At 31.9% G+C, this 24,302-nt stretch overlaps 1 protein-coding gene across 6 annotated transcripts in view; it reads left to right on the plus strand.

Moving 5' to 3' along the window:
- The window catches only part of LOC148278986 (transcription factor Sox-14-like), a 104,174-nt gene that overhangs the window by 19,087 nt on the left and 60,785 nt on the right, over positions 1-24,302 (plus strand). For 3 of the 6 annotated variants that reach the window (XM_088230605.1, XM_088230606.1, XM_088230610.1), the window contains exons 2-4: positions 6,059-6,306; positions 7,007-7,108; positions 22,634-22,828. In XM_088230605.1, the coding sequence (XP_088086731.1) occupies positions 6,059-6,306; positions 7,007-7,108; positions 22,634-22,828 (545 nt within the window). The remainder of the gene's footprint in view (positions 1-6,058; positions 6,307-7,006; positions 7,109-22,633; positions 22,829-24,302) is intronic. The other 3 variants (XM_088230607.1, XM_088230608.1, XM_088230611.1) reach the window with 1 other exon arrangement.

Raw genomic sequence — 24,302 nt, forward strand, 5'->3', positions numbered from 1 at the left:
GTTTTTTTTTTTTTTTTAATTTGAAAATTTATTTATTAACCCTTATAAATTATAACATTCATTTTACAAAAATAATATAAACATTTTTCAAAATAATATTTTTTTACATCTTTTGAAAAGTTTGTCTGAGTCTTTTGTTTAGTTTTGTCTGGTAGTTTATTGTATAATTTTAGTCCCTGGTTTATTAGTCTCGATTATCTTTGTTTTGTTTTTTTTTTTGCCAAGTGACATTTTATTTTTAAACCAAATGCAACGTATTTTGGTCATCTGTCTGTATTTGGGCCTAATACGTTTCAGGTGCCAGTCCAGGAACAATGAAATATTCTGGTGGAAAAGCACTATTTTTATTATTTTTTTTCATGTTTTTACCTGGGAGCAGCCATCGGGTTGAAAACACTTGTCCTGGGTTCTGGTTATATGTCACACACAGAACTGTATTTTTTATTCACCTAGAGGCAGATACAAGACGGTGGCGGTGGTTATTTATAAAAAAATTACGTTCGTACCTAACATAAGTCTCATAATATATTTTTTTATTATCTGAAATACATTAATTACACATTTTACTCGCAACAGTATTTGTAGATTCAAGTATGCACCTAAGTAAAGTATTTTAATTTGTTACATAATGTAGGTACTCGGTACTCTTCTCTTCGACTGTTATAAATGTCTTGCTCACGATCTAAAGAAACTACTTAATTCTTTCTTTCATATATCATTAAAGTTCATATATCTCGAACCTTTTTATCCGACAGTAAACAATTAAGAATCATTAGTGCTGACGGGACACGAATCTTGGTGATTAATTATAAAAAAGTTTCAGTAGCCGATTAAACACGGATGCCGAAGGTTTTTTATGGGTGAACATAAAAATTTTATATCATAGAAGCAGCCGGTAGATATTAGGAATATTCTGAGAAGTTATGCCGCGCAGCTTGAATGTCCACTTGGTTTATGATTTAGGGAACAGGTTTGTAATAAATACAAGTTTTAAAAATTAACACAACTTTATAATCGAAACTTCTGGCACGTTCTTTATCGGTGTAATTTGTTTTGTTCATTTTTATTTTAAATATATTTTCTTATAAGGAAAGAACCGTTTTCCGTATTCCTATTTAAAAGGAAGATATTCTTCTTTATTTGTTTGTATCTTTTCTTTTTTATGTTAATCACATATTGTCTGTGTACTGGTAAAACTTTCCAAATAAAAAAAATTGAGAGGGAATGCAGTTATGTCATTTTTTCAGCATTACTAACTGGTAAAATTATCTTAATCTCCTAAAGTTTAGTTTCAAAGTAGTCATGTATTGAAATCCACAAACTATTTATTTTTAAATATTTTTTTAGTGAAAACCATAAATTCCATTTCCATGTTTTTTTTTTCCAAATCGCATCCATTGAAACAATTTAAAGGATGCAGATAGTTTCATTAGCATGTATTATGTCTACAATATGTTCAAATGACTTTTATGGATTCCGGAATTCAAAGTGTTTTTTTCTGTGATTCTTCTGACATAACTGAACTCAATAATGCTCAATGACTGAACTCAATTTAGTGGGTTAGAAGAATAATAATAGGGAGATATCACAAAATACAAATACCGACAAAAATATATAAGAGTGATTGAGAATAATTAGTTGTTTTTTCAAAATCAATATGGATATTGTAGAGAAATGTTTTAATACATAAATGAAAATTTTTTTTTAAATAAAAATACGTTGCAAGAAAAACGTAACGTATTTGGCCTTTGTTGTCGTGACGTCAAGATTTGTGATAATGTTCTTAACAAATTTCGATGGCCAGGAACAAATAAATATTTATTGTGACGTATTAGGGGCGTGACCAATGGAATGACCTTTTTTGCGGGAATTCAAAATTACAAATAGAAAAACATTTTTTATGCTACTAAAAATTGTCAAAAATTTTTTTTTTTCTGGACATTATTTTAGACATCTATTAATTTAAAAATGTAAAAAAAAACGAGATACTTCGCAATTCTCCAAAAAATGGCCTTAAGCTCTATTGCATAGATCAAAAGCGTTCCAAATTTTTGGTTTGGTTTTAGTTCGGTTTTTAGTTTAACAACAAACGTGTAATGGACGGTTTCAGTTTACGCTTGCAATTCTCTACTCAAGTACTAACGGCCCGTTGTATTGCTGTAATATGTAGCTAACTTCGTGGTCAATATTCATACAATAGTTTTTCTCCGTATGGGCGACTCTATTAGGTTATTACTCTAATGTTTTACCAGTACACCGACAATGCATTTCCTTCACAGTTTACGCTAATTGTAATATTTTAATTCTAATCACATACAGTATTTTTGTCGGTCCAAAATGTTTGCGGTTGCCGTTAATTTGTGTTTATTTGTGTATGGAGGTAAGTCCACCTCGTAGTGAAGTGGTTGGCGCGTAAGTCTACTATTAATGAGGACCTCGGTTTGATTCCTGGTAAGTTAGACGTGAAATGTTCATTTTAAATGTTGTTTTACACTGCAACGTTTCATAGATTCTGGACGGGAACCAGTAGCGTAAGACTAATTACCTTATCTTCCATATTACAAAAATGATCGAAATACGCTCCGGTTCGACTACCGAGTAAGTCCCCTATGCACTGCTAGGTGTGGATAGGGAAATGATCATATATATGAGTACACTTAGAATACATAGTGGAAACTTCATTTTCTCGATTTGCCTTTCAAAAAATTTTACCTTTAACATTCCACAAATAGTAAATAGTTAATTCTCGGTCAAGAATTCAAAGCATTTAACCAAATTATGATCATTGGGCTACATAAAACCTTTTGATAAACCACAATGTAATCGAATAAAAAAATATGCAAAAGTAGAAGTAAAAATGTTTGAATTATCTTAACAGCGATTAAAAATGACAGAAAGATATTTGACAATGTTTGAGTATGTCCAAATGCTTGCAGACTGGCTGTAATTTTCTCCCTAGGGAGTTGTTCATATTAAAAAATATTTCAACAGAGAGGGAAATCGTTTTTGAGAAGGAAACATGGAAGTCTATGCATGTACAAGGTTTCAGCTATTTTTCTTCACAAAAGTCAACAGATGGAAGAGTTGAGGAAATTTGGATGTTCAAACATGGGCAGAATAGTGAATGTTACACAGTGTGTAAAGTGGCCACTTAAACCAGCCAATGACAGGTCATAAGCCCCATAAATGCCTAGACTTCCATATCCCCTTCTCAAAAACGTTTTCCCTCTCTGTTCAAATAAATTTAAATAAAAATATTCGAATAATCTTAACAGCGATTAAAAATAAAACAGTAATTTTAAGAAAAATGTAAAAAGACTTCTTGTATTTCAGTGCAATACCTAAACAGTATCTTAAAAGTAACTTGAAACTTGGCATATTCTACCAAATAAGTATCTTCAAACCAACAAATTGGTTTGGAACTGGAATTAGTTCAAGCGCAGTCCCCTCGCGAGTCGCTCTGCCGGCGATCAACAAGACGACATCTCGCTGCGCCTATTTCGGGCACGAAAAGTGCTACTATTGAGTGAAGTGACCAGCCAGGAATGTAGTCACAATATCCCGAGAATGTTCCTGTGTCCATAACACAATCGCTGTCCCATTAATGTCGCTGTTGACACCTCAGCGTTAAGCAGAACCGTTTGTTATGGAAATTAAGTGAAATTTCAACCACCGAAATAACACCGGTCACCATTACTACGCCTAATGTTCAAATATTTACTACTTTTCATAAAGACTGTCTTATTCCGAAGCACAGTTTAAGGCTCGCCATTGTCGGGATCGCAAATTTACATACTTACTGATTTGTCGTCGTTCAGGCATCGTCACCGTGAAAAAATGCACAGCCATGCTTGTCAATTTGGATAATAAATTATTTAGAATAGATACGTATACGACCGAAATATTACCATAACTAAATGTTTAAATGTTTTTCTGCTAAATATTGTAAACTTATGTAAGTACTTACCGTCGAAAATTATGTAAATTTATTGATGCTTCGGAGGAATGAGATACATTTTGGTGAGACTTCGGAAGCTGCCAAATTACATTACCACGAAAAAATAACTGTCAAATGTACGTTGGAAAATAAATAATAATAGAGTATTATGCATTTTTAGCGTTATTAAAAATATTCATAAATGATTATTCTACTTATTCTTACAATCTACTAGTGACAGATTCAAGTTTCGGTTTTGGTTTCGACTAGTTTCGGCTAATGAAACGAGTTTCGGCCGAGGTATCGGTTTTGGCTAAAAATTGGTCGGTACTTCGACTCAGCTGAATCTTGCGGTCGGGATGTGTCGGATTACGTTCGGCTGCACTGAGGTGTAAAATAAGCACAATTAGAGAAATTGAATTGTTGTCCATTCAAGTAATTGGTTATTTTATTGCCATTGTCATAAAAAACAAAAAAAAATTAAACTAGACTGATTTTGTGATTCGTTTCTAAAAAAAAAAAATACTAATAATTATAAGAACTTTCACATTTAATTTTTTGTAATTTCTTTATAGTTAAGAGGTTAAAGTTCCTATAGCGAACATAAAAGAACCGTTACATAAACAAAAAGCGCTTAAAAGAAACAAATTTACTCATTAAGTTTTCGGCTTTTATTTCATTGTGTATTTTATTTAACACTTATTTGAATGAACTCGTAAGGTTTAACAATAAAAATGCCTAATTCTAGGCATTTTAAAGTGACTTTTAATTTATTTAAATAAGCTTAAATTTTGACCGAAACTAGAACAGAAACCGAAATTCGGTTTCGACTGAAAACCTTGTTTTGATCAGACACTACAATCTTCACAGCCTTGATTGAAGTGAAAATGCACCCATCAAAAACCGGCAAATTCTTTTATCTTATGTTACTGGTCAAAATATAATTTAGAAAATTTAAAAAAAATAGTGACTAAATCTCTAAAATTAGTTTGAGTATGTACGGTGCATTTTAAAACAAATAATATACATAGCAACTTATAATTAAATATACCTCTCTTTTGGTGGTAGTTAATAAAACCTTCATTAAGCGTACCTACATAATTATTATATTACTATTTAAATGTTTCTTAAAACAATAAATATAGACTTTTAATAATATTTCCGCTGATATGAACATATTAACTGTATATTTGTAGAATCAACCTGGATTCCATAATGCCTGTCCAATGTATTAACTTGTCTTTTTTTTTTATTGTATTGCTTCTATTATTTGCTGTATTATTATTGTTTTTCGTTACATCATTTGTTTAAATTGAACATTGTTCGTAAATTTGTTAAATTAAATAAAATAAAATTTCATGAAAGACATTTTGGCAATACACGCCGGAATCCATGTTAAATAAGGCGATAAGATATTAAATTATGTAAAAAACCGATTGGTCGCTATAGTAAACTCAAATTTTCCGTATGAATATTCGGTAAAAAAATAATTATAAGAATATAATCGGTAATATCTAACGAAGGTTGCAGAAATTTGCATGCCTTTACATTTTCATTTTGGAATTTAAAAACAAACATTTTTACAAATGTATAATATTATATGTACAGTAATATGTATTATCTATCGTCAATCAAGTCTTGCCGAGTCAGGCCTACAACCAGATATTATGATATGAACCGCAAGGAATTGTCAACATTAGGCTTCCAGAACGTTAAGAACCTAATGCCTTTGAAAGTTAGCAAGAGTAAAGCTGCAATGTAATAAAAAGTATTCAAATCGCGAAATAAAAAAAAAATGTGAATAAATATTAGACGAAAACAATTACTTAGATTTTCCTAAGAGAAAATATGCTTAAAACATAATATATTGGTATTTTTCTCATACTGTAGGTTTAATTAAATCTTCAATAATCATTTTTAAAAACTGAATAGTAAAAACTTTGGATTGCCGGAAGACATTTTTAGTGTGTGATCTAGCCAACCTTATCTCCTCCGAATGTCACCGGCAATCACTGCAATTTTAATATCTCGTTCCTATAAAAAAAAAACAATTTGATATTATTGCTTGCTTTTGATAAAATCTATTAATTACTTCTATTAACTATTTTTTTCCTGTTTCAGTGCCGCTGGTGCCATGTGTGACCGCGGGGGGTTCGGAGGCGTGGGCGGGCTCAGCCAACACCTGGCCATGGGCGGCATGGCCATGGGCGGGATGGCCCCGCTGGGAGGCCACCAGACGCCCAAGAGACCGCAAGAGGACCACATCAAGAGGCCCATGAACGCCTTCATGGTCTGGTCCAGACTCCAGCGGAGGAAGATCGCTCAAGATAACCCGAAGATGCACAATTCAGAGATTTCCAAGAGACTAGGTAAGGAAACTAATAGACCTTACATATTTATCGGACCTATCGATTAGGGAAAATGCATGTCAAGTCAAAGAAGTAATCGTGTGCTAGAAACACCACATTGCAAAACGAGGCTAGCACAAAGACATACATAATTTATAGGCCCAAAAATTTTTAATTATTTTTTTACAGATAATATTTCATTGATCCTAAGCTTTCAAAATTTTCCTTCTTTTATAAATATTTTTTTTTTGGATGCGAACTAAAATATTTAAAAAAAAAATCTATGATATATTTTGTTGCCCTTTAATAATAAAGAATATTTTTATGTTTTTTAATAGTTTTTAATTTCCTTTTTTAATTACTATAAAATAAAAAAGTACCTTCTAATCTTTTACATAATATTTTATTTTCTCGTTCTTATTTAACACAAAAATATTATACCTGTCTATTTATTAAAGGAGCAAAACATTCATAAACATTTCTTGTATACCCACAAACAGGCCATCCTTTTGTGGGGTTTTTCGTTAACTATTTATACTGGTAGTATGTATTTCATTGCTATGTAATTATCCCTTATTTTTTTAATACTTTGTTTTACTACTTATGTTTATTGTAAAAAAACCAAAAAGTACAATAATAAATAAATAAAAAAATAAAAAATAACAATAGTAAACAAAGACAAAAAGGTTACTAATACACATTATGATACATATGTTGATAGAGAGGAAGAGTCTAAAACAGGCAATCCCAGCATGGAAAAGATCCACCTCTCTCGGTAGACTGTTCTACAGACCAATCATTCTCCTCACAGGCATCAACAACGGTAAAGTTGAATTTTGTTTACTGGCCATCCATGCCATGTGGGCGATCCCATGAGCATCTACATGCTTAGGAAAGCCCAACCAACGTGTTACAATTATTTACTATCATATCTTATACACATATTTATACAAAGTTGCGTTGACTGTCTAACTAGGGTTATTTACCTCGTCCGTCCTAAGACAGTATTTTTTTTTTTTAAATACATAGTAAAAGACATGGTAAAAAATATGTTTACATGTATAAAGCAGTATAGTAAAAAACATGTCAAACATAGCAAAAAACATAGTAAAAACATAGTCACCTCTCTAAAATATAATAAAAATACTAGGTGGCTATTTATGGCGTCTACGCACTTCTACTCAGAATAATCAATCTTTTGAATTCTAATTTCCACCCGAATTATTTGTACGTATTTTGCCAATACGCAGATTATTATATTTTTCATTTTCAGAAGGCAGATTTTACTCTTGTGTGGGTTGGGTTTACAAATATGTAGATTACAATATCGTTTGTCCTTTACTTTTTGTTCTTGTTTTTTTGTATTAAAGTTAAAAAGTTATTATATTGGAAAAAATCATTAATACTCCCTGATTCTTTTAATTTTTATTTATTTATTTATATTGAATCAATAGGTTAAAAACCTTTTTTAAATATTGGCATAAGTACCTAAGTACTTTCACTTTATTTCGGATGTCTTTAGCACTAACTCTGTGGCTCATTATTATTTTTAATATTTTTGAACAAATTGTAAATAAATAAACATTGTTTTTTTCTTCTCAAAAATGTTACATACTTTCAATTTACTGTAACTAAATAATATTTTCAGTATTATTAAAAATACTTATTATTTTTAACCCAAAATAACTAGGTCTTAGTGAGCCATATAAGATGAACGTTAACTTTATAGTAGGATACTCTATGTTCATATGAAATAAATAAGTGTTTTAAACATATACTCCCTAGTAATATATATTGATGTATAACTACGGAATAAATATGTAAATAAATAAATATAAGCGTAAAATCTATAAAACAGTGAATTAGTATTATACTGCGAAATGCATATTATGTAACATATTTTCACCCGTTTTTATTTATGAAAGGCGCCGTAGTACATTTAGTTGGACGGCCAACAGTGAAACTAACGTCACAGGTTCGATTCCCGCCAGTTGCAAGGAAGAAATCCAAGAAACATTTTTTTTTTCAATTGGCGTATTTTAAAAAAATTAATAATTAAAAATCATGTCAAACTGCTTTAAAATTATTGAGTACCATTGAAAGATTTTAATTACTTAAGGTAATCATTGCGATAATGAACATACATATTTAAGTACTTTTAAAAAAAATCATTAAAATTAGTTAAATAAGCAATGAATACAAAACATATGTAAAATAGGATTATAACAGAAGGTAGACGTGGGGGTATATCAAAAAAGAAATGATCACTTTCTTCGATGCTTGTCTTTGCTGTAAAAATACAAATACCTAGCTTTCTAAAAAAAATTCAATTAAAAAACATTCATTTTAAGCATCCTGTGTAACAGAAAAAAACGCCAATGTTGGTTCGTCACTATTTTATTTTAAAATACCACAAATATAAATTATGTCTCAGTTTACTACCTCAGTATTTTACATTTTTAAAGGAAAGGTACTTCAATTTACCTGTACATAATATTTTCGGATTATTATTTTTTAATGGCCATTCGATAGAAACCTTTTTTTATTATTTTATTTTAAATATAAATACGTGTTTGTATTTCCATGAATTATATGTAGAACTCATTCTGGGACATGTTACAATAATTTTAACGAAATGTTACAAAAGTTACAAATTATATAATATATTAGTCATTTAATCAAAAGCTTCACTTATTGTTTTAATTTTTTTATTGTATCGAAACTTTTGCACTGCATGTCGGATTCGGAGTGGTTAACAATTCTAGGTAGCTGAATGTTCCGATTTCCAAAAACAAATTTGAAATTGGCGCGAGGAGTTTGCTTCGAAGTTTTTGTTTTATTTATCATTGTTGCCAAACTTTGACGTCGGAGGGCAGCAAAACTCTGATTAAAGTTTTCAATTTGCGAACGAATATGTTTGAAAATCGATTGTGTTTTAGTGGAAATAGACCCGTATGCGTTTGTATGATAAAATAAAGTAGATGCTTACTCTTTAATATTCTCTTGATATTTTTATTTCATTTGCGTTGTTTGTTACCAGAAAAGGTCAAATTTCTAGATAATCAAAAAAAAAAAAAATTAGGTAAACTAGTAATCTTTCAACAAAAACACATTACCAAATTACCTTCTATCCCCACACAAACTTAAATTTCACAGAAAAATATCAAAACATGCATAAAATGTTTTTAAAACTATGAAAAATGTTTATTCAAACAAGGCAGAAACCTTCGAACAATAGGAGAAATTAAATAAAAAACGCAGTTATTTTTTTGGATGGTTAGAAGAAACTGTCATTAGGCAATGAACCCGCCAATGCAAAAAAATTATATGAATGTCATCATCATCTATCTTTCCGCATAGGCCTAGGGCACTGCATTGTTAAACCAAATGCAGCTTCGTTTGATCATTTGTTAAATTAAGGAAAGGTGATGAATCTTAAAAAAACAATGAAATATTGAAGTAGAAAAAACGTTTAGATTCAATATTAAACATCTACCTTGCTAGAAATCGAATCCAGGATTTCAGGAATGATAGGCAAACGTGTCGATCACTACACAAAGAGGTGCACTTGTCTCCTTTCGATTTCTTTATAAAGGATTTTAATATGTTGTACGTTTACCATTTTTACCTGATATTGAGTCAAAAACACTCGTCTAAGGATCTGGTTCTATTTCACAGACGAAACTGTATTTTTTTCCGCCTGGACACAGAGAATCAATACGAACGGTTATTTATTCACATAAACACACAAGAATTACTCGTGCTATTGAAAATAATTAAATCATGACAGTGCAATGCGCTATACAATTTCTTTAGAATTTTCATGTTTAAACAAGTGCATAGAATTTCAATAGAAATGTTTGTTACATTATTTAAGTCGATTTATATCCCAGAGCTATTTTTATAAACAATGTTCTGAAGTGGAAAATAGAACGGCTTAAATGGACATGAATTAAAATATAAAATCTTAATAATTATTAAGCGAGCAATAGATTTACAATATTGTCCTATCGCAGATCCGTGAACAGCCTAAACTGCGCAAGATTGGTCAGAGAGATAATACAACAATTCGACCCTAGGTCACACTACGAAAATAAAAATACGAAGATTTTTTTTATTTTTTAAAAACGTATTGGAATTGTTAGAATATGAACTGAACGACCAAAAGGCATTTTTTCAAATGCAAATGGCTATTGTCTTACTGTCCTATCAGTGAAGATTGCACGAGGACAATACAGTCATGGGTGGTGGTGGAGGTAAGCCTGCGGGAATAGTCTCCTTTTCTGTCTCTGGGGCAATGTCTCGGTCAATTGTCCCTATCATCCATATATTCCACTAGGACAATAGGTACGATGCTAAGTCAAGACAATATTGCATTGTCTTCGTGTGAACATTAATTTAAGATAATATAATTTTCAAACCAAAGTATTGTAGTTTCTTCCGCACATTCTAAGGACAAATAATAAAACCACAATGAGAGCTTTGTTTTTAAAAAAATATGTTAATTTATCGTTCCTTACATTTTAACGACGCTTATTTTCCATAAATAGTAACTTTTGGCTACTAAACTGGTTTGACTCACTTTTAATTAATTTTTACCTTAAGTGCGTAATATAAAATAATTATTTATCCGTAAAATATGTATATGAACATGTGACTAGCTAAACAAACCCCTTTTTGAATTTAGGCGTGTGATTTAAATTATTCCGCTTTTTATTTGCCTGTACCCGGATGGATAAAGTTATGTGTGTGAATTAGAACCAAAACTTTCCGGTCAAGTGTTTCCGAATAAAATACCATCAGGTAAAAATCCTGAAAAAGGAAACCGGGTGGAAAAAGCGGTTGGCGAATTCGCCTTCTATACTTGAGGTTCTTGATTCAATTCCCTGGACGGTCGATATAAAATATTTATTTGTAAGGTATTTTACATTGAAATGTTTCATTGTTCGAGAACAGGCAACTGAACTGTAAGACTAATCACCTTACCCTTCCGTAATGGATTATCAAGATACGCTGCATTGATTGTACCAATGCACTGCCAATGATTCTGGTATTATGTTATGTCAAAATTCAGTCTAAGCAAAAAGGAAAACAGTTTTCAAATAGTCATTGTTTTTTATTGTTCTTCCAACAAATTCTTAAGCATCTCTCTATTTTCCAAAAAGCTCTCGCTTTTAAGTCACGTCGTTTCATTACAGCCTACAATGGCAGCCATTGTAACTCTGGACTACAAACTCATAGTATATTTTACGTACGGAAATAATTCTTTTCAAAGAAGGCCAACAATCATTATTATTTCTCGTAGCATCTGATCAGTTCTGGAACATCATTGGTCATAGAGTTTCACGGTGGGACAGGGCGGACCAATGGCGTGGCAGCTTTTGACTGGTCATTAGTGACAGATGCACCGCGATGAGTTGGCGGGAATCGTCCAATAACCATAGACAATAGATCGGGGGAGCGTTCCGGCAACCCGAATACTCTACCCTGCCTACTACGGTAGCTATGTCGGGCCGTGAGATTATTGTGCTTTTTTAATCCAATTAACCACTATGATGACTTTGTAGAAGCTACTGTGCAGCAATTGCCTTATTTATTGTAATCACATTAATGATTCCCTTTTGTTGAACCTTCAGGCTTGCCCCCAGCAGGGAAACGAAAAGGAAATGACGCATTCACAAAACATCAAAACACTTTATTCAACACAAATGTGGGTACCTACTTACATAATTTAAAATGGCAAAGAATGCCAATTTGTTTGATCCATTTTTATCATTATGTAAGAAATTAATGGGATACGGTAAATACAATTTATTTTTATCCGTTTAGTTTTATATGGTTGTACCAACTTATTTCAAGTATGAAACGAACACATTAACTACAGTTAATAATGCGATTTGGGTTTAAATTTAGTTAACCCTTTGCTCCTGGATGGTAGAAATTTGTCCTGGTGTAAAATTACTCAAATGTGTCTTATGCGAGAATACATTTGATGTGCTGTCGGTACATATTTGGACATTTTTTAGTAGTTTCAGTCATTTTAAACTAATAATTCCAAAAAATGACTCCTGAGGATCAGTTTTGCGTCGGGCTGTCAGCCGTTTGGTTGAGTAAAATTACTACTCCTTTACAAACCTCAATATTATAATAGCAAGTAAGTTCTTTTTTTCAAATACTTTTGTGGCTTTTTTATAATGCGGGTTTTATATTAATTTTTCTAAATATATCGTATTGGGGAAAAATATGCTTTTTATATTGCACATTTTTATATTGACGCGACGACACACATTTGTACAACTTTTTTGTTTAATTAAAAGAGTTTTTAAAAAATGTAAATCCATAATCGTTTTCAAGCTTTAAATAACATCATTACAATATAGTCAATAATAACAACCAGCCAATAACAGGTCATCAACCATATAAATACGTGGCCTTTTATATCCTTTCAAAATGTTTTCTCCTTCCGTTGCAATAAATGTAACTTTTTAAAATTAAAATAATAAATATCTTACAAAGATGCATATTTTAATGGTTTTTAATAAAAACATCATAGAAAAATAAAGTTTTCAATACATATGCGCTTAATTTTTTTACTCTACAAAACGGGAAAATCCTAATATTTTACTTAGTGGTAAGATATAAAAATAATTAATTTATCAATCTCAGGATTTCGCCCACCAGCAGAGCCGAACTGGATCAGTGGGCGTGAGTTCCTGTAAAAGGGGACATTTTCCGATAGGCGTCGGTTCCACGGTGCTGGTAGAGTTTCCTCCGCGGGGCGGGGAAGTCAAGGAGCAGGCTGGTTAGGGGTGTGGGCGAGGGTCGGTGGAGGTGGGGAAAACCTGGCGGGGCGAGGGGGGCATGTTGTGCTTTTACAGCGTAATGCTGTCGGCATTGTTGCGTGCTGCCGGGGCGAGATAAGATATTAATTATTACAAACCGACGGAGTGATGTGAGGAATTGGGGGCCAAGGGGAACAGGGGCCAGGTACCTACCTACTTCAGTTCACGTGGAGGGTGTCGTGTTTCAAAAGTAGGCTATTTACGGAAAACAAATGAAAATATAAAAGGTCTTTTCAAGGTGATTCCCATGACTACCGATTGAAAAAGTGAGAAATTTCGGTAGGTAAGTAGAAAATAGTAAGAACGGTTGGGTGGGGTGCAGAAAGTGCAATTTTTAACATTGGATTGAATAATTAGAACGCACGTGGATTTAGAAAAAATTCTAAATTTACCAACTTGTAAAAACATTATTGCAGCACAGTTTTAAAAGAGGCCAATACATACAAAGCATTAAACAACTCGCGAAAAGGACAAAAATTATAATGTTGTTTATAAATATAATAAAAAATAAAGTTGAATAATAAAATAACATCTGCCGACTAATCGTCATCAAAATCTCAATTCGACAAACGAATATAGAGGATTTACTTGTAATACATTTTTCGTAGGCCCATTGTTTACATAAGGCACACTATTTCCACTCTTTTCCCGGAAACTCTTATATATAAAACTCATCACATTTTTTTTTCTTATACGTAAGAATTAAATCTGCTTTTTATGATTAACCTAAATATTTTATTTAATTTTAATGGCCATTTTTAACGAGTTGTACAAAAAATCACTATGGAAAATGGGAATCAAGTTGTGGTAGAGAGGGGTTTGATCCTCGGACGTCTGATCCGTGAGTCCGCAACACTAGCCACGGCACCACAACCCCTTTCAAAATGAATATATCAAAATGATATGCAAACGTATTATCCATAAAGTACTACCGAGCTGTCGGGGTTTTTTTTACTAAAGGTTTAATTTTTCGTGTGCTTTCTGTGCGTAGGAAAGTAATTTTAAAAAAATAACTTTAATCAAACAATTAATAGTTTGAATTAACAATGCTTTATTTTTTAGTACCTACTTTTGTTTTTTTCGTTTCTACATTTGCTTCAAAGTGGAGCATATGGACATCACCAGACGCCTCCTGGAGTCCTTATCGCGTGTCCTTTAGTTCCACCGAAAACGCCGAAAGATCATCATCGATGGTCTTAAAGGACGGCAAAAGCTCGCAGGTGTGAAGAAGAAGCAGCTTCAGTTAGGCCACCTTGAGGCAGCCGCAGCACGTGTCCAAGTCAGGTCCACCACCGCACCATCAAAACACTTGTTATTGTAGACTTCTGCACACCTATTATTACCATTCGGAAATTCTAAATGCAACTTAAAACCTTTCAGTACAATTGTCTTCATCATCAAAACCTGGAAGTGTCCACATAAAAGTGGTGCACAGGGCACTGGAATAATAAATAAAATGCAGCGTATCTCGATACTCTGTTACAAGAAGGCAAGGTGATAAGTCGTGCGCTTCGTGTGCGAGCTCAGGGACTTAGAAATATTTAAGTGAAAACCATCCGATTAAATAAAATAAATAAAACAACTTTGTTTTTAACCACTAATTTTTTTTTTTCCACCGACCGGTTTCAAAGCAAACGAGCTTCTTCGTCAAGATTTACGTAACTAATTAATTAATTCCTATTTTATTTTTATCATGTTTACTAAATACTACACGTGGACCCAATAAATCAAGTCTTTTTTCCTCACATGGGTGGTAATTTGATATCAATATTTTTGAAGCTAGACAGGAGAGGACTAAATGAAATATTGTTTATTTACTCATTAATATTTTTTTATGAATCGCTTTTTTAATTTCTAAGATTTCTAAGTTGTCTAATTTTAATATTTTATTTTCAACATGAAGTACTTTTAATCCAGTGTCTTTATTAAAGTTATGATTATATTCAATCAGATGATTTGCGAATTTAGAAAAATGATTATTATTTAAGTATCTTAAGTGTTTTTTTACTCTAATATTAAAGTTTCTTTTAGTTATCCAAAGTAGATTGAATCGCAATCATTACAGTTTAATTGGTATATCCCAGATTTATTATATTTATGGACTTTGTTTTTGTGATTTTTAAACAATGTTCCTATATTATTAACAAATTAGTTGTGTAGAAAGCCGGATTAATGTTTGATGGTAGGGAATTAGATAATTGTAAAAAGAATCCGCCTCCATTGTTTACTTTAAAAAACCATCTTATTTGTTGACATTTTACCATCTCGAGCTTCAATAGTCTTGTATTAAGAAACGATACGACCACAACGCATTTTTTTTTTTGAATAACCCGCTAAGCTCCTGTTTAAGAGGCTTGTCAGCAGATGGAAAAGAACAAGTAAGAAAGGAAGTTATTAAAAATAAACACCGCAACACCCAGACCATTTTGATTTGTGAAAGAATCTATCTTGAATTTCTTCTCGCGACTGGTGGGAATCGAACCCGCGACACAAGTTTCACAGTTTGTCGTCTAGCCAACTGCGCCACAGCGCCTGTCAATGCATTTAAGCACTATGTCATTTAAAATAATCGTTTTTTTTATATTTTATTCGCAGGAATGAATTAAAATTAAGAGTTCAATTATCTTTTCTGGCATTTTGTTTTTTGTAAGAAACTTATATTCTATTTATTTATTTCACTAAGTAAACAAACAGTATGTTCAAAACACATTGTTATTTTTTTTAAATTGTTACTGTAGAACACGCATGCACACACCAAAAAAAATGTTTTCACTGAAGACATGATAATTCAAATTGTGTTAAATGAAACAAATTTAGAAAATCAGAAATTAAACAGATGTATATAATACTAATGATTAAACTGATATGTGCTATTATTTTGACTTTTCATTTCTATGAAATTATGTGTGTGGTATTTATTTGATATTTAATTATCATTTGAATATATATATTATAAATCAAAATACAAGCAACCCGATTGAATATTTTATTGCACATTAATTAATCTAGCTTAAGTTCCACAGAGTACCTACGTAAGTACTAATACATTTTGCTGCTGTAGAATTCACCTGTACTGACAATAGTTATTCAGGTATTCTTTCTTCACAATGCTCATTCATCCGTCTCCTTTGCTCTCGTGTTCCGATCCGCATTATAAAGCGAGACAGATAGCTCAGCTCTCGTCCGATTGTTCCCTTACAGCGCGCTACAATGTTTCTTCCCATTGTATCGCAGAAAGATGAATTCAAATTGTCTTGTCTCTCTTTCATTCAATGACGTCATTGTTTTCATCATGTACGTTTGTACCAATCCAGACTATTCAGTCCTCTTACAATGAAACAACGGCCATTTCAATAATGTAGCTGTATTGCGCGCCATACAAATCCAAAGGTAATAACGAATGCATCCTTTAATATAGACGCTACAGTATTCGCGATTGTATTTCAAGACTAAGGAAAATGTTTTTCAATTCAAAATATTTCCGTGTAGCACGCCAAGAAAATTTAACATCAAACAATACCCATACCTTACCTTCTTAACAACATGCTAAAATTAAAGTTTTTATACGAACATTACAATTACTCATTAAATTAATTCACGAATTACATGTTACTTTTAGTATAATATTTGTTATTTACGTACAATATATCTACGTATTCTGCTTTGTTGTATGAATTTATTTAAAATGAAACACTTTGTAAATTTTACCATATAAGAGTATAGTATATTATAACTCAACTAGTTTCAGGTATTCTGAATTACCCATCATGAGGTGTAAATATAAACTAAACTAAAATATATACACAGATAAGCACTTTGGTACTCATAGGGTCGGGTGGAAGGGAAAAGGCAATGTAAGGTGAAGAGGGTGGGGTTTTCCTAATTATGGGGAATATTGATAGCAGGGGTGAACAATTTTGGAATATAATATTATTGATTATAGTTTTCTCAGAATTAAAATTTCTTTGTATTTCAATATTTTCTAAGTTATTTATCTTTATACCTTTATTAGTGACAGAATGTGAAAGTTTAATTTTATGGGAATGAAATAAATGGTTTGTATCCATAAATGTTTGCCCTCAAAGTAAATGCTGAAACAATAAATAATATTGTTTTATGGACATTGTTAATTGAGTAAAATCATCTTTTATCATGTGAATGTTATCATATCTCGTAGAAAATACGAACGATTATATTATAATGTGTAAAATACATGTATTAAAAACAAAAATTATAAACATAGGAATGAAAATCGCAATGGTTAGTGACATTTTTAACGTAAATACATACCTAGATATTTAAGATATAGCTGTGGAGATTAAGATGATAATTAACAAAGCAAGCGTAAGACCTATAATGACATATATGGCGTTGAAGCAAGGGCAGACACAGTCAAAAACAAACGAGTATCGTGGATTTTCGATATAAAGATACTGAGGATGATGGCAGGCAAAGTTCTAAGAGATCGCGTGAGGCACACTAGAATAAGATAGATATGTGAGGCTGAAGACATAGTCAGATGAAGTAGACAGAGAAGGAGGGACTGGTAGAGTCATGTTCGAAGAACGGACACCACCAGACTCCCGTTTATTACACTATATAATTAGCATCACAATAGTGACCGACCGCAACAAGATTTTCACGAATTTCGGTTTCTATTCTAGTTTTGGCCGAAACTGAAACCCAAACTTATTTAAATAATTTAAAAGTCAGTCCAAAACGCCCGATATGAAGCATTTTTAATGTTAAATCTTACGAGTTCATCGAAATAAGTATTAAATCAATTTGAATACACAATGAAATAAAAGCTATTAATTTAATAAGTAAATTTGTTTATTTTTAGCTTTTTTTGGTTCGTTTTTGTATTTTACATGTAACTTATATGTAACATTTCGTCAATGTACGCCACATGAAATTTAACTTATTAACTGTAAATTAATTGAAAATATAAATATGAAAGATCTTAGAACTCACAAAAACGTAAGAGTCAAGATCCATGAGATGCACCCGAGTACATCTGAACGTAATCCAACACATCCCAACCGCAAGTTTCGGCTGAGCTGATGTTTCGGCCGAAAAAAGCGAAACTCGTTTCATTGGCCGAAACCGTAACTGAAACTTTGGTCGGTCACTACCTCACCGTACTTATCCTCGTGATGTGATGCTTTACATCATAAAAGGAGCCTTATCCTCGGACCACTGGTTAAACCTGAGATTTACGGATCTGGGCTCAGGAGGGGGAGATTTAGCAAAATGTATACTCTCGCCTTCCACACAGCAGCCAGGTTCTTTATTGACCTGGGCTTGGAGGGCGAGAACTATTCACGGGGACCCGTCACAATAGATCTTCACAGGTCGCAGTTACGTCAGAAGCTTGCGTAGCACTGACCCCTACCACTAAAAATAAGAATAAACTTGTCCTCGCAGAAGACCTCCCAAAATACAGAAAGACAGCTGGAAATCCTCCTCATACTAAGAGTAACCCTCTGGAGAATAGACCATATGGTTTTGTAGCAACAGAAGAAGAATTTTTATTTTATTTATTCATATGGTAGTAATTAATAAATAATTTTAATGTCTTATTTCAAAATAGTTTATGTGATAAAATAGACTCTTAAATAATAGCCTTTTTAATGGATTATAAATCATTATTGTTATAAAATACCAAGATCGTATTTTTTTAAATCTCGTTAAAATATAAATTTTAAAAACCTTTTCAACGGTCGACGCTTTGCGAAAATGGGGTTCAAATAATACCGACGCTTGTTAGAGTAAATCTCAACTATCAATTCTATTAATGATAGATAAGTCTTTGCTTTTACGGATATTGATAAACCATTTTCAGTCAATAAAAGATATAAAGTATTTATTTTCCTCTCCGGGAACATCCCGAGTCGATGATAATGCTTCTTTGTTATTCCCAGATATTCCAGTCCTATTATGCCACTGCAAATTTCTTACCAAATAGCGAGATTGTACGAATAGAAAGGGCACAAACACACGTAAACAAGCGTATGCAGAGATTAGAGATGTGAATAACCTCTGAAACCGTAACTGAAACTATAGGATATCCGAAATGATTTCAGATCCAAAACCGAAACCTTTGAAAGATTCTAATAGATAGTTGAAAACTATTTTAAATTATATAGTTGTTGCACTTTCATCAAAGTGAATTGTTTTATCTTGCTTTTTTATAAAGCAACAAATAATTTATCTATATTTTTACTTCAACCAACTTTTTTGTGCAACTTTACCATGATATCTTATTTTTTATCAATCTTCTTCCTCTTCAGCCTTGTTCTTTCCACTGCTGGATAAATGCATCTTCCAAATGTCTCTATTCCTTCCTATCGCCCGCTTTCATCATCCACGTTTTACCGGCAATAGAGGCATCTTCGAGCCATCTTTTCTGTGGCCTTCCAACACTTCTTTTGTTTGCCCATGGTCTCCACTTTATTATTCTGGGTGTCCACCTGCCATTATTTTGTCTCGCCATATATCCATTTCAATTTCGTTGCACGATCCATGATATCCATGACTCCGGTTTGGCGCCTTATTTCTTCATTTCCTACTCTATCTCTTAGACACACACCGAGCATCTGTCTTTTCATGGATCGTTGCGTGCGTTTTAATTTCTGGTTACTTTTTTGTGTTACAGACATGGTTTCTAGTCCGTATGTTGTCACCGGCAATATTTTTATCCATGCATGACTTTAAATTATTTGTTTTTCTTGTGTTTATAATGGTCATTTCTTACCACGCAAGAAGTCTCACCCTCGATTCTTGGCATGGTTGACACCAAATATGTTTTGAATATTTCATGGATTTTAGGGACTCACACCTGAATCATGAGACTGATCATCTTACATTCGTTTTACCAAAATGATTCAGATACGCTGTAGTTGGTGCAACAATGCAATACACTGCACTATTAGGTGCGAAAATGTAATTATGACGTTGATTACATTTACCGACTCAATAATAATGCTTATTAATGTTACGAATATCAATGTGATTGTAGTAGGAGTAAAGATGTTAAAGGAAGAATCGCGATGTTACAGAAAGTAATTTGATCAATCAAATCAGTCAATGATGGGATTTACCTAAATTTCCAAGTTATTTTCTAAAAAAGGGTTCCTAATATATTATCTTTAAAACATCTAAAAAAAAAATTATGTGATTCGAATTAGGTATATGTTTTATTTTTCAGCGTTTATGTGATGATATGTTTTACCGATACTGTAACGAAAACTATTGAATATCAAAAAAAAATTAATAAATAAAACAGATTGAAGATTCTGAATATTCCACTATCCATTTATAGATCTTATATCCCCGACAGCACTAGCACAGATATGTCTATAGTATTCGCATTGTGTTGGAATCGCGCAAAAATACTCTTCATTACTGTGAAAGCCTCCACAATGCGGAGCAGGTCCTCGTAGGACTACTGAGAATACCATGTTGCCTTTATGCTGGAGAGAGATAATGGAAATGAACGCCGGCGTAGGGTGCACAATGGAGCCAGATAGAGTCGCCATTGTCGCTGCATTGTGACGTCACAATCGGGAGACCGAAATGACGACTCAGCAAACAATTGAATATCGACTAGGAGTTTGGGAAGTCGGGAGGGCCACAGCACCCCTACCCTCTCCCTGTCCCTCCCTCGCCCTCACCGCCACCCGTCCCCCGGGAACCAAACAGCCATTCATTATTGAGAGCAATCGGCTGTTATTTTTCCTGGATCCACCAGCCGGCAATTTTAATTTAGAGCCTGGACTGACTAATTGGCAGTTCGAACCATTGTTTTGTGTCAGATGATTGTCGATTATGATGAAGACTTTTGTATTTATTAGGAATTCTGAATATTCATCCGACTAATTTGTTACGTTTCGTGCTTGTATTATATTTTTATCGATATTCTTATTAGGATACTTGTGAAATACCGTTTTCTTCAAAATATCTAATGTTATTTTATATTGTCTAATGACTCTTTTTTTTGGTACCAACAAACTACAAACTAACGACTTCTCGACATTAACTTTTAAACTCCATAATAATAAGTTTTCACTAAATTTTATCGTTAAAAGTCTCCAAAAATTGCAGGAAATTTCCCAATTTCCTTAATTTGTACTTCGTTTTGTCATTTTTTAGTACTGATGTACATTTTAAAAAATATGTTCATGTAAAAGCAAATAAATTTCAAAAGTTGATATGTCTGACAAGAAAAAGATAAAAACTAATTTTTAAAATAAACCTTTAAAAGACAATTAATACTCTAGTAAAATATTTTATGCCATTAACCAAGTGTTTTTTAGGTCACCATAAAATAATATTATAAGAGTAAGTAAAATAAATGTTTTTTCATGTTTATATATATAATTCCTCTGTACGTGTGATGTCACCGTACTCCTCCTAAACGGCTTAACCGATTTACTTGCGGTTTTCAGAGAAATATAGATCTTTGCGCTGTGCGTGTTCGTAGATTTTAAAATCTTCAATCTTATAAGTAAAAAAGAAGTAAGAAGCACAAATGTTTTATTCATCGATCTACTAGGGTTGCATTCGAGGAGAATGCATTTGCAAAAAAGTGGAAAGATGTTGTTTTTTGTGTATAAAAAAAGTTTGATTTTGAATATTTTCATACAGCATTTGTTTTTTTGTGGAATTCAATCAGATTCTTTCCTTAAATTCCTTATAATTTCTACCCATTTATTTTTTTTTATTATATTTTTGGTAACACCAAAATAATATTAAATTCAATACATTTTTAAAAATCGTATTCCTACATAAGTACACCACTTTGTTGGTGAGACGACCGGATTTTGACGTTGGCAAAAAGAATGCCATATTTGAAAAAATATTTATTTTATGTTTTGGAATTCAACCATAAACAAGTACCTACTTAAATTCAATATTTTTTTAATATCAACAATTTTTAATTTTGGAATTAAATTACAAACAAGTAACTAGATGAAAATTATGTTTCCAAGATGATAGCAGGCAATCTAACATTCGGGCAGGACAATGTCTGTCGGGTACGCTAGTATGATATAAAATACTTAATTAAAATCAAATTTAAAATGTAATCCGCAAACAAGTCTTAGCTTTGCTGGAGCAAAAAATACTTTATCTTTGCTAGTTTTTTAATAATAATTTGGGAAACAAAAAAAAAACACTTGTCCTTGTAGAAAGAGATTTTAAATTTCATGGTGTTTCGATAAATCAAGTTGTATTTTAATTCGAATGTAGCTTATTAAAATGTTTTTTTTTTTTTACAATCTTTGAAAAACATACAAAAATTAGCTGAAAGTTTATACATATAAAAAATTACGTACTACCACATAATTATTTACCAATCTTTAATTAGATTTTACATGATATTCTTGTAGCTTTTAAGGTTGTTTTTAAGCGAGTATTTTCATCATATTTTTAAACCAAAAATAAATGGTCGCATTGTCTAAATACATTTTTTGAATATTATACTTAATGATTTTTAACCCTAGGAGCCGAATGGAAATTGCTCAGTGAAGATGAAAAGCGGCCCTTCATAGACGAGGCAAAACGTCTGCGCGCCATGCACATGAAGGAGCATCCGGACTATAAGTACCGGCCGAGGAGGAAGCCTAAAACTCTCAGGAAGGAAGGCTACCCCTACTCCATTCCATACCCCTCTGTACCAATGGACGCTCTTAGAGCTGGTAAATATAAATTTATTTACAATTTCTTAGTCAAATTTCTTTAATTTTATTTGGTCAGTTATTTACATGTTTTTTTACGATTTTTTGTTGGTACAATTTAAATTTAAAATAATGTGAAAATGTAACGAGCAGATTTTTTTATAGAAAAAAAAGAATTAAATTTATGAACCGTTTTTAATTATTTTTTACAAAATCATAAAACCAAATTCATATAAATATTTAACTTTGCGTTTGTCTTAATATTGTGTATACACACATTAATAAAATTTGTTTTTTAAGTCCGTATACGATTTTCTGAAAAGAAAATATTTAATATGCAATTTTTATTTTAAATCCTCAAATTGATAAGCACTACTATTTTTATTGTGTTATTTGATTAGCAAATGACATCCACTATAGAATTAATAAAGAAAATTCTATTATCTTTCTAGGTGCGTATATCATAGAGATTAAATGACATTTTTCATTTTTGTCTAAAGTACATTCGCTTAATAAAACAAACAATAATTTTAGGCTTGTGTCTATCACTAACAATAATTCCCTATAAAAAGTGTACACTATTGTCTACGATGATCCGGCATAACTGTCTTGTTACCGAATCAAACAGTCGGTAGTAATAAAGTAATTATTGTACATTCACTATGCTAATAGCAATATCAGTAGCAACCCCTGCTAATATTAATTTAATGTTAGGGCAATTTAAATTAGTAACGTATAAATACGGATGGTGTTATGCAAAAATGTGCCATGCCACAAAATCGAAAAAAATTAATTAGTATTATAAAAAATATTTTTTTTATTTTAATTTATTTTTTTGTAATTCTTCGATTTATTAACCAAAAACCATACTACTGAACTAAAAACAATGAAACAGTGCTTTAATATATTCAACGTATTGTTACAAATTAAGGTCAATTTGCAGCAATATTGCAAAACCTGTATGTGTTAACCCCGACGCTTTCTTTCTTCGACAGTTTTGTTCATAACAAACGGCAGATAACTTTTTGTAATTTAAAGATTCATATTGGAAGTAAATACTCGGGTATTCTTAACTTCTGATTTAGAACATGAAGCTTTTATTTAGGTTTTTTATTCAAAATATTCCATCACATTTAAAAAAAATCTGTTGACAATTTATTATACATTTAAAAAGTTATAGATTTACATTTATTTCGACGTTGAAAAAAAAAACGTCAACAGCGACATATCGCAACTTTACAAAACACCCAATCATGTTAGACCCAGATTTTAACCAATTTAGACCCATCTCTTCTTTTGACCAGTCTGTTTTTTTGATGGCTGGAAGATATTGATTTTAGCAATAAGTCCGGCAAAGTACTTATTCTTTGTACTTATAGTTTTAAATAAATAAATAAAATAAGTAAGTTCAAAAATATTCTCAAACATAAAATGAAAAGTAATCTAATGTAAATCCAAGAGAAAAGAAAAAACACCACGAATTATTTCGAAAACA

The sequence above is a fragment of the Micrasema longulum genome, unplaced genomic scaffold, assembly GCF_059751315.1.
Source record: "Micrasema longulum isolate JH-2025_06_02 unplaced genomic scaffold, ASM5975131v1 h1tg000798l, whole genome shotgun sequence".
NCBI classification, from domain to species: Eukaryota; Metazoa; Arthropoda; class Insecta; order Trichoptera; family Brachycentridae; genus Micrasema; species Micrasema longulum.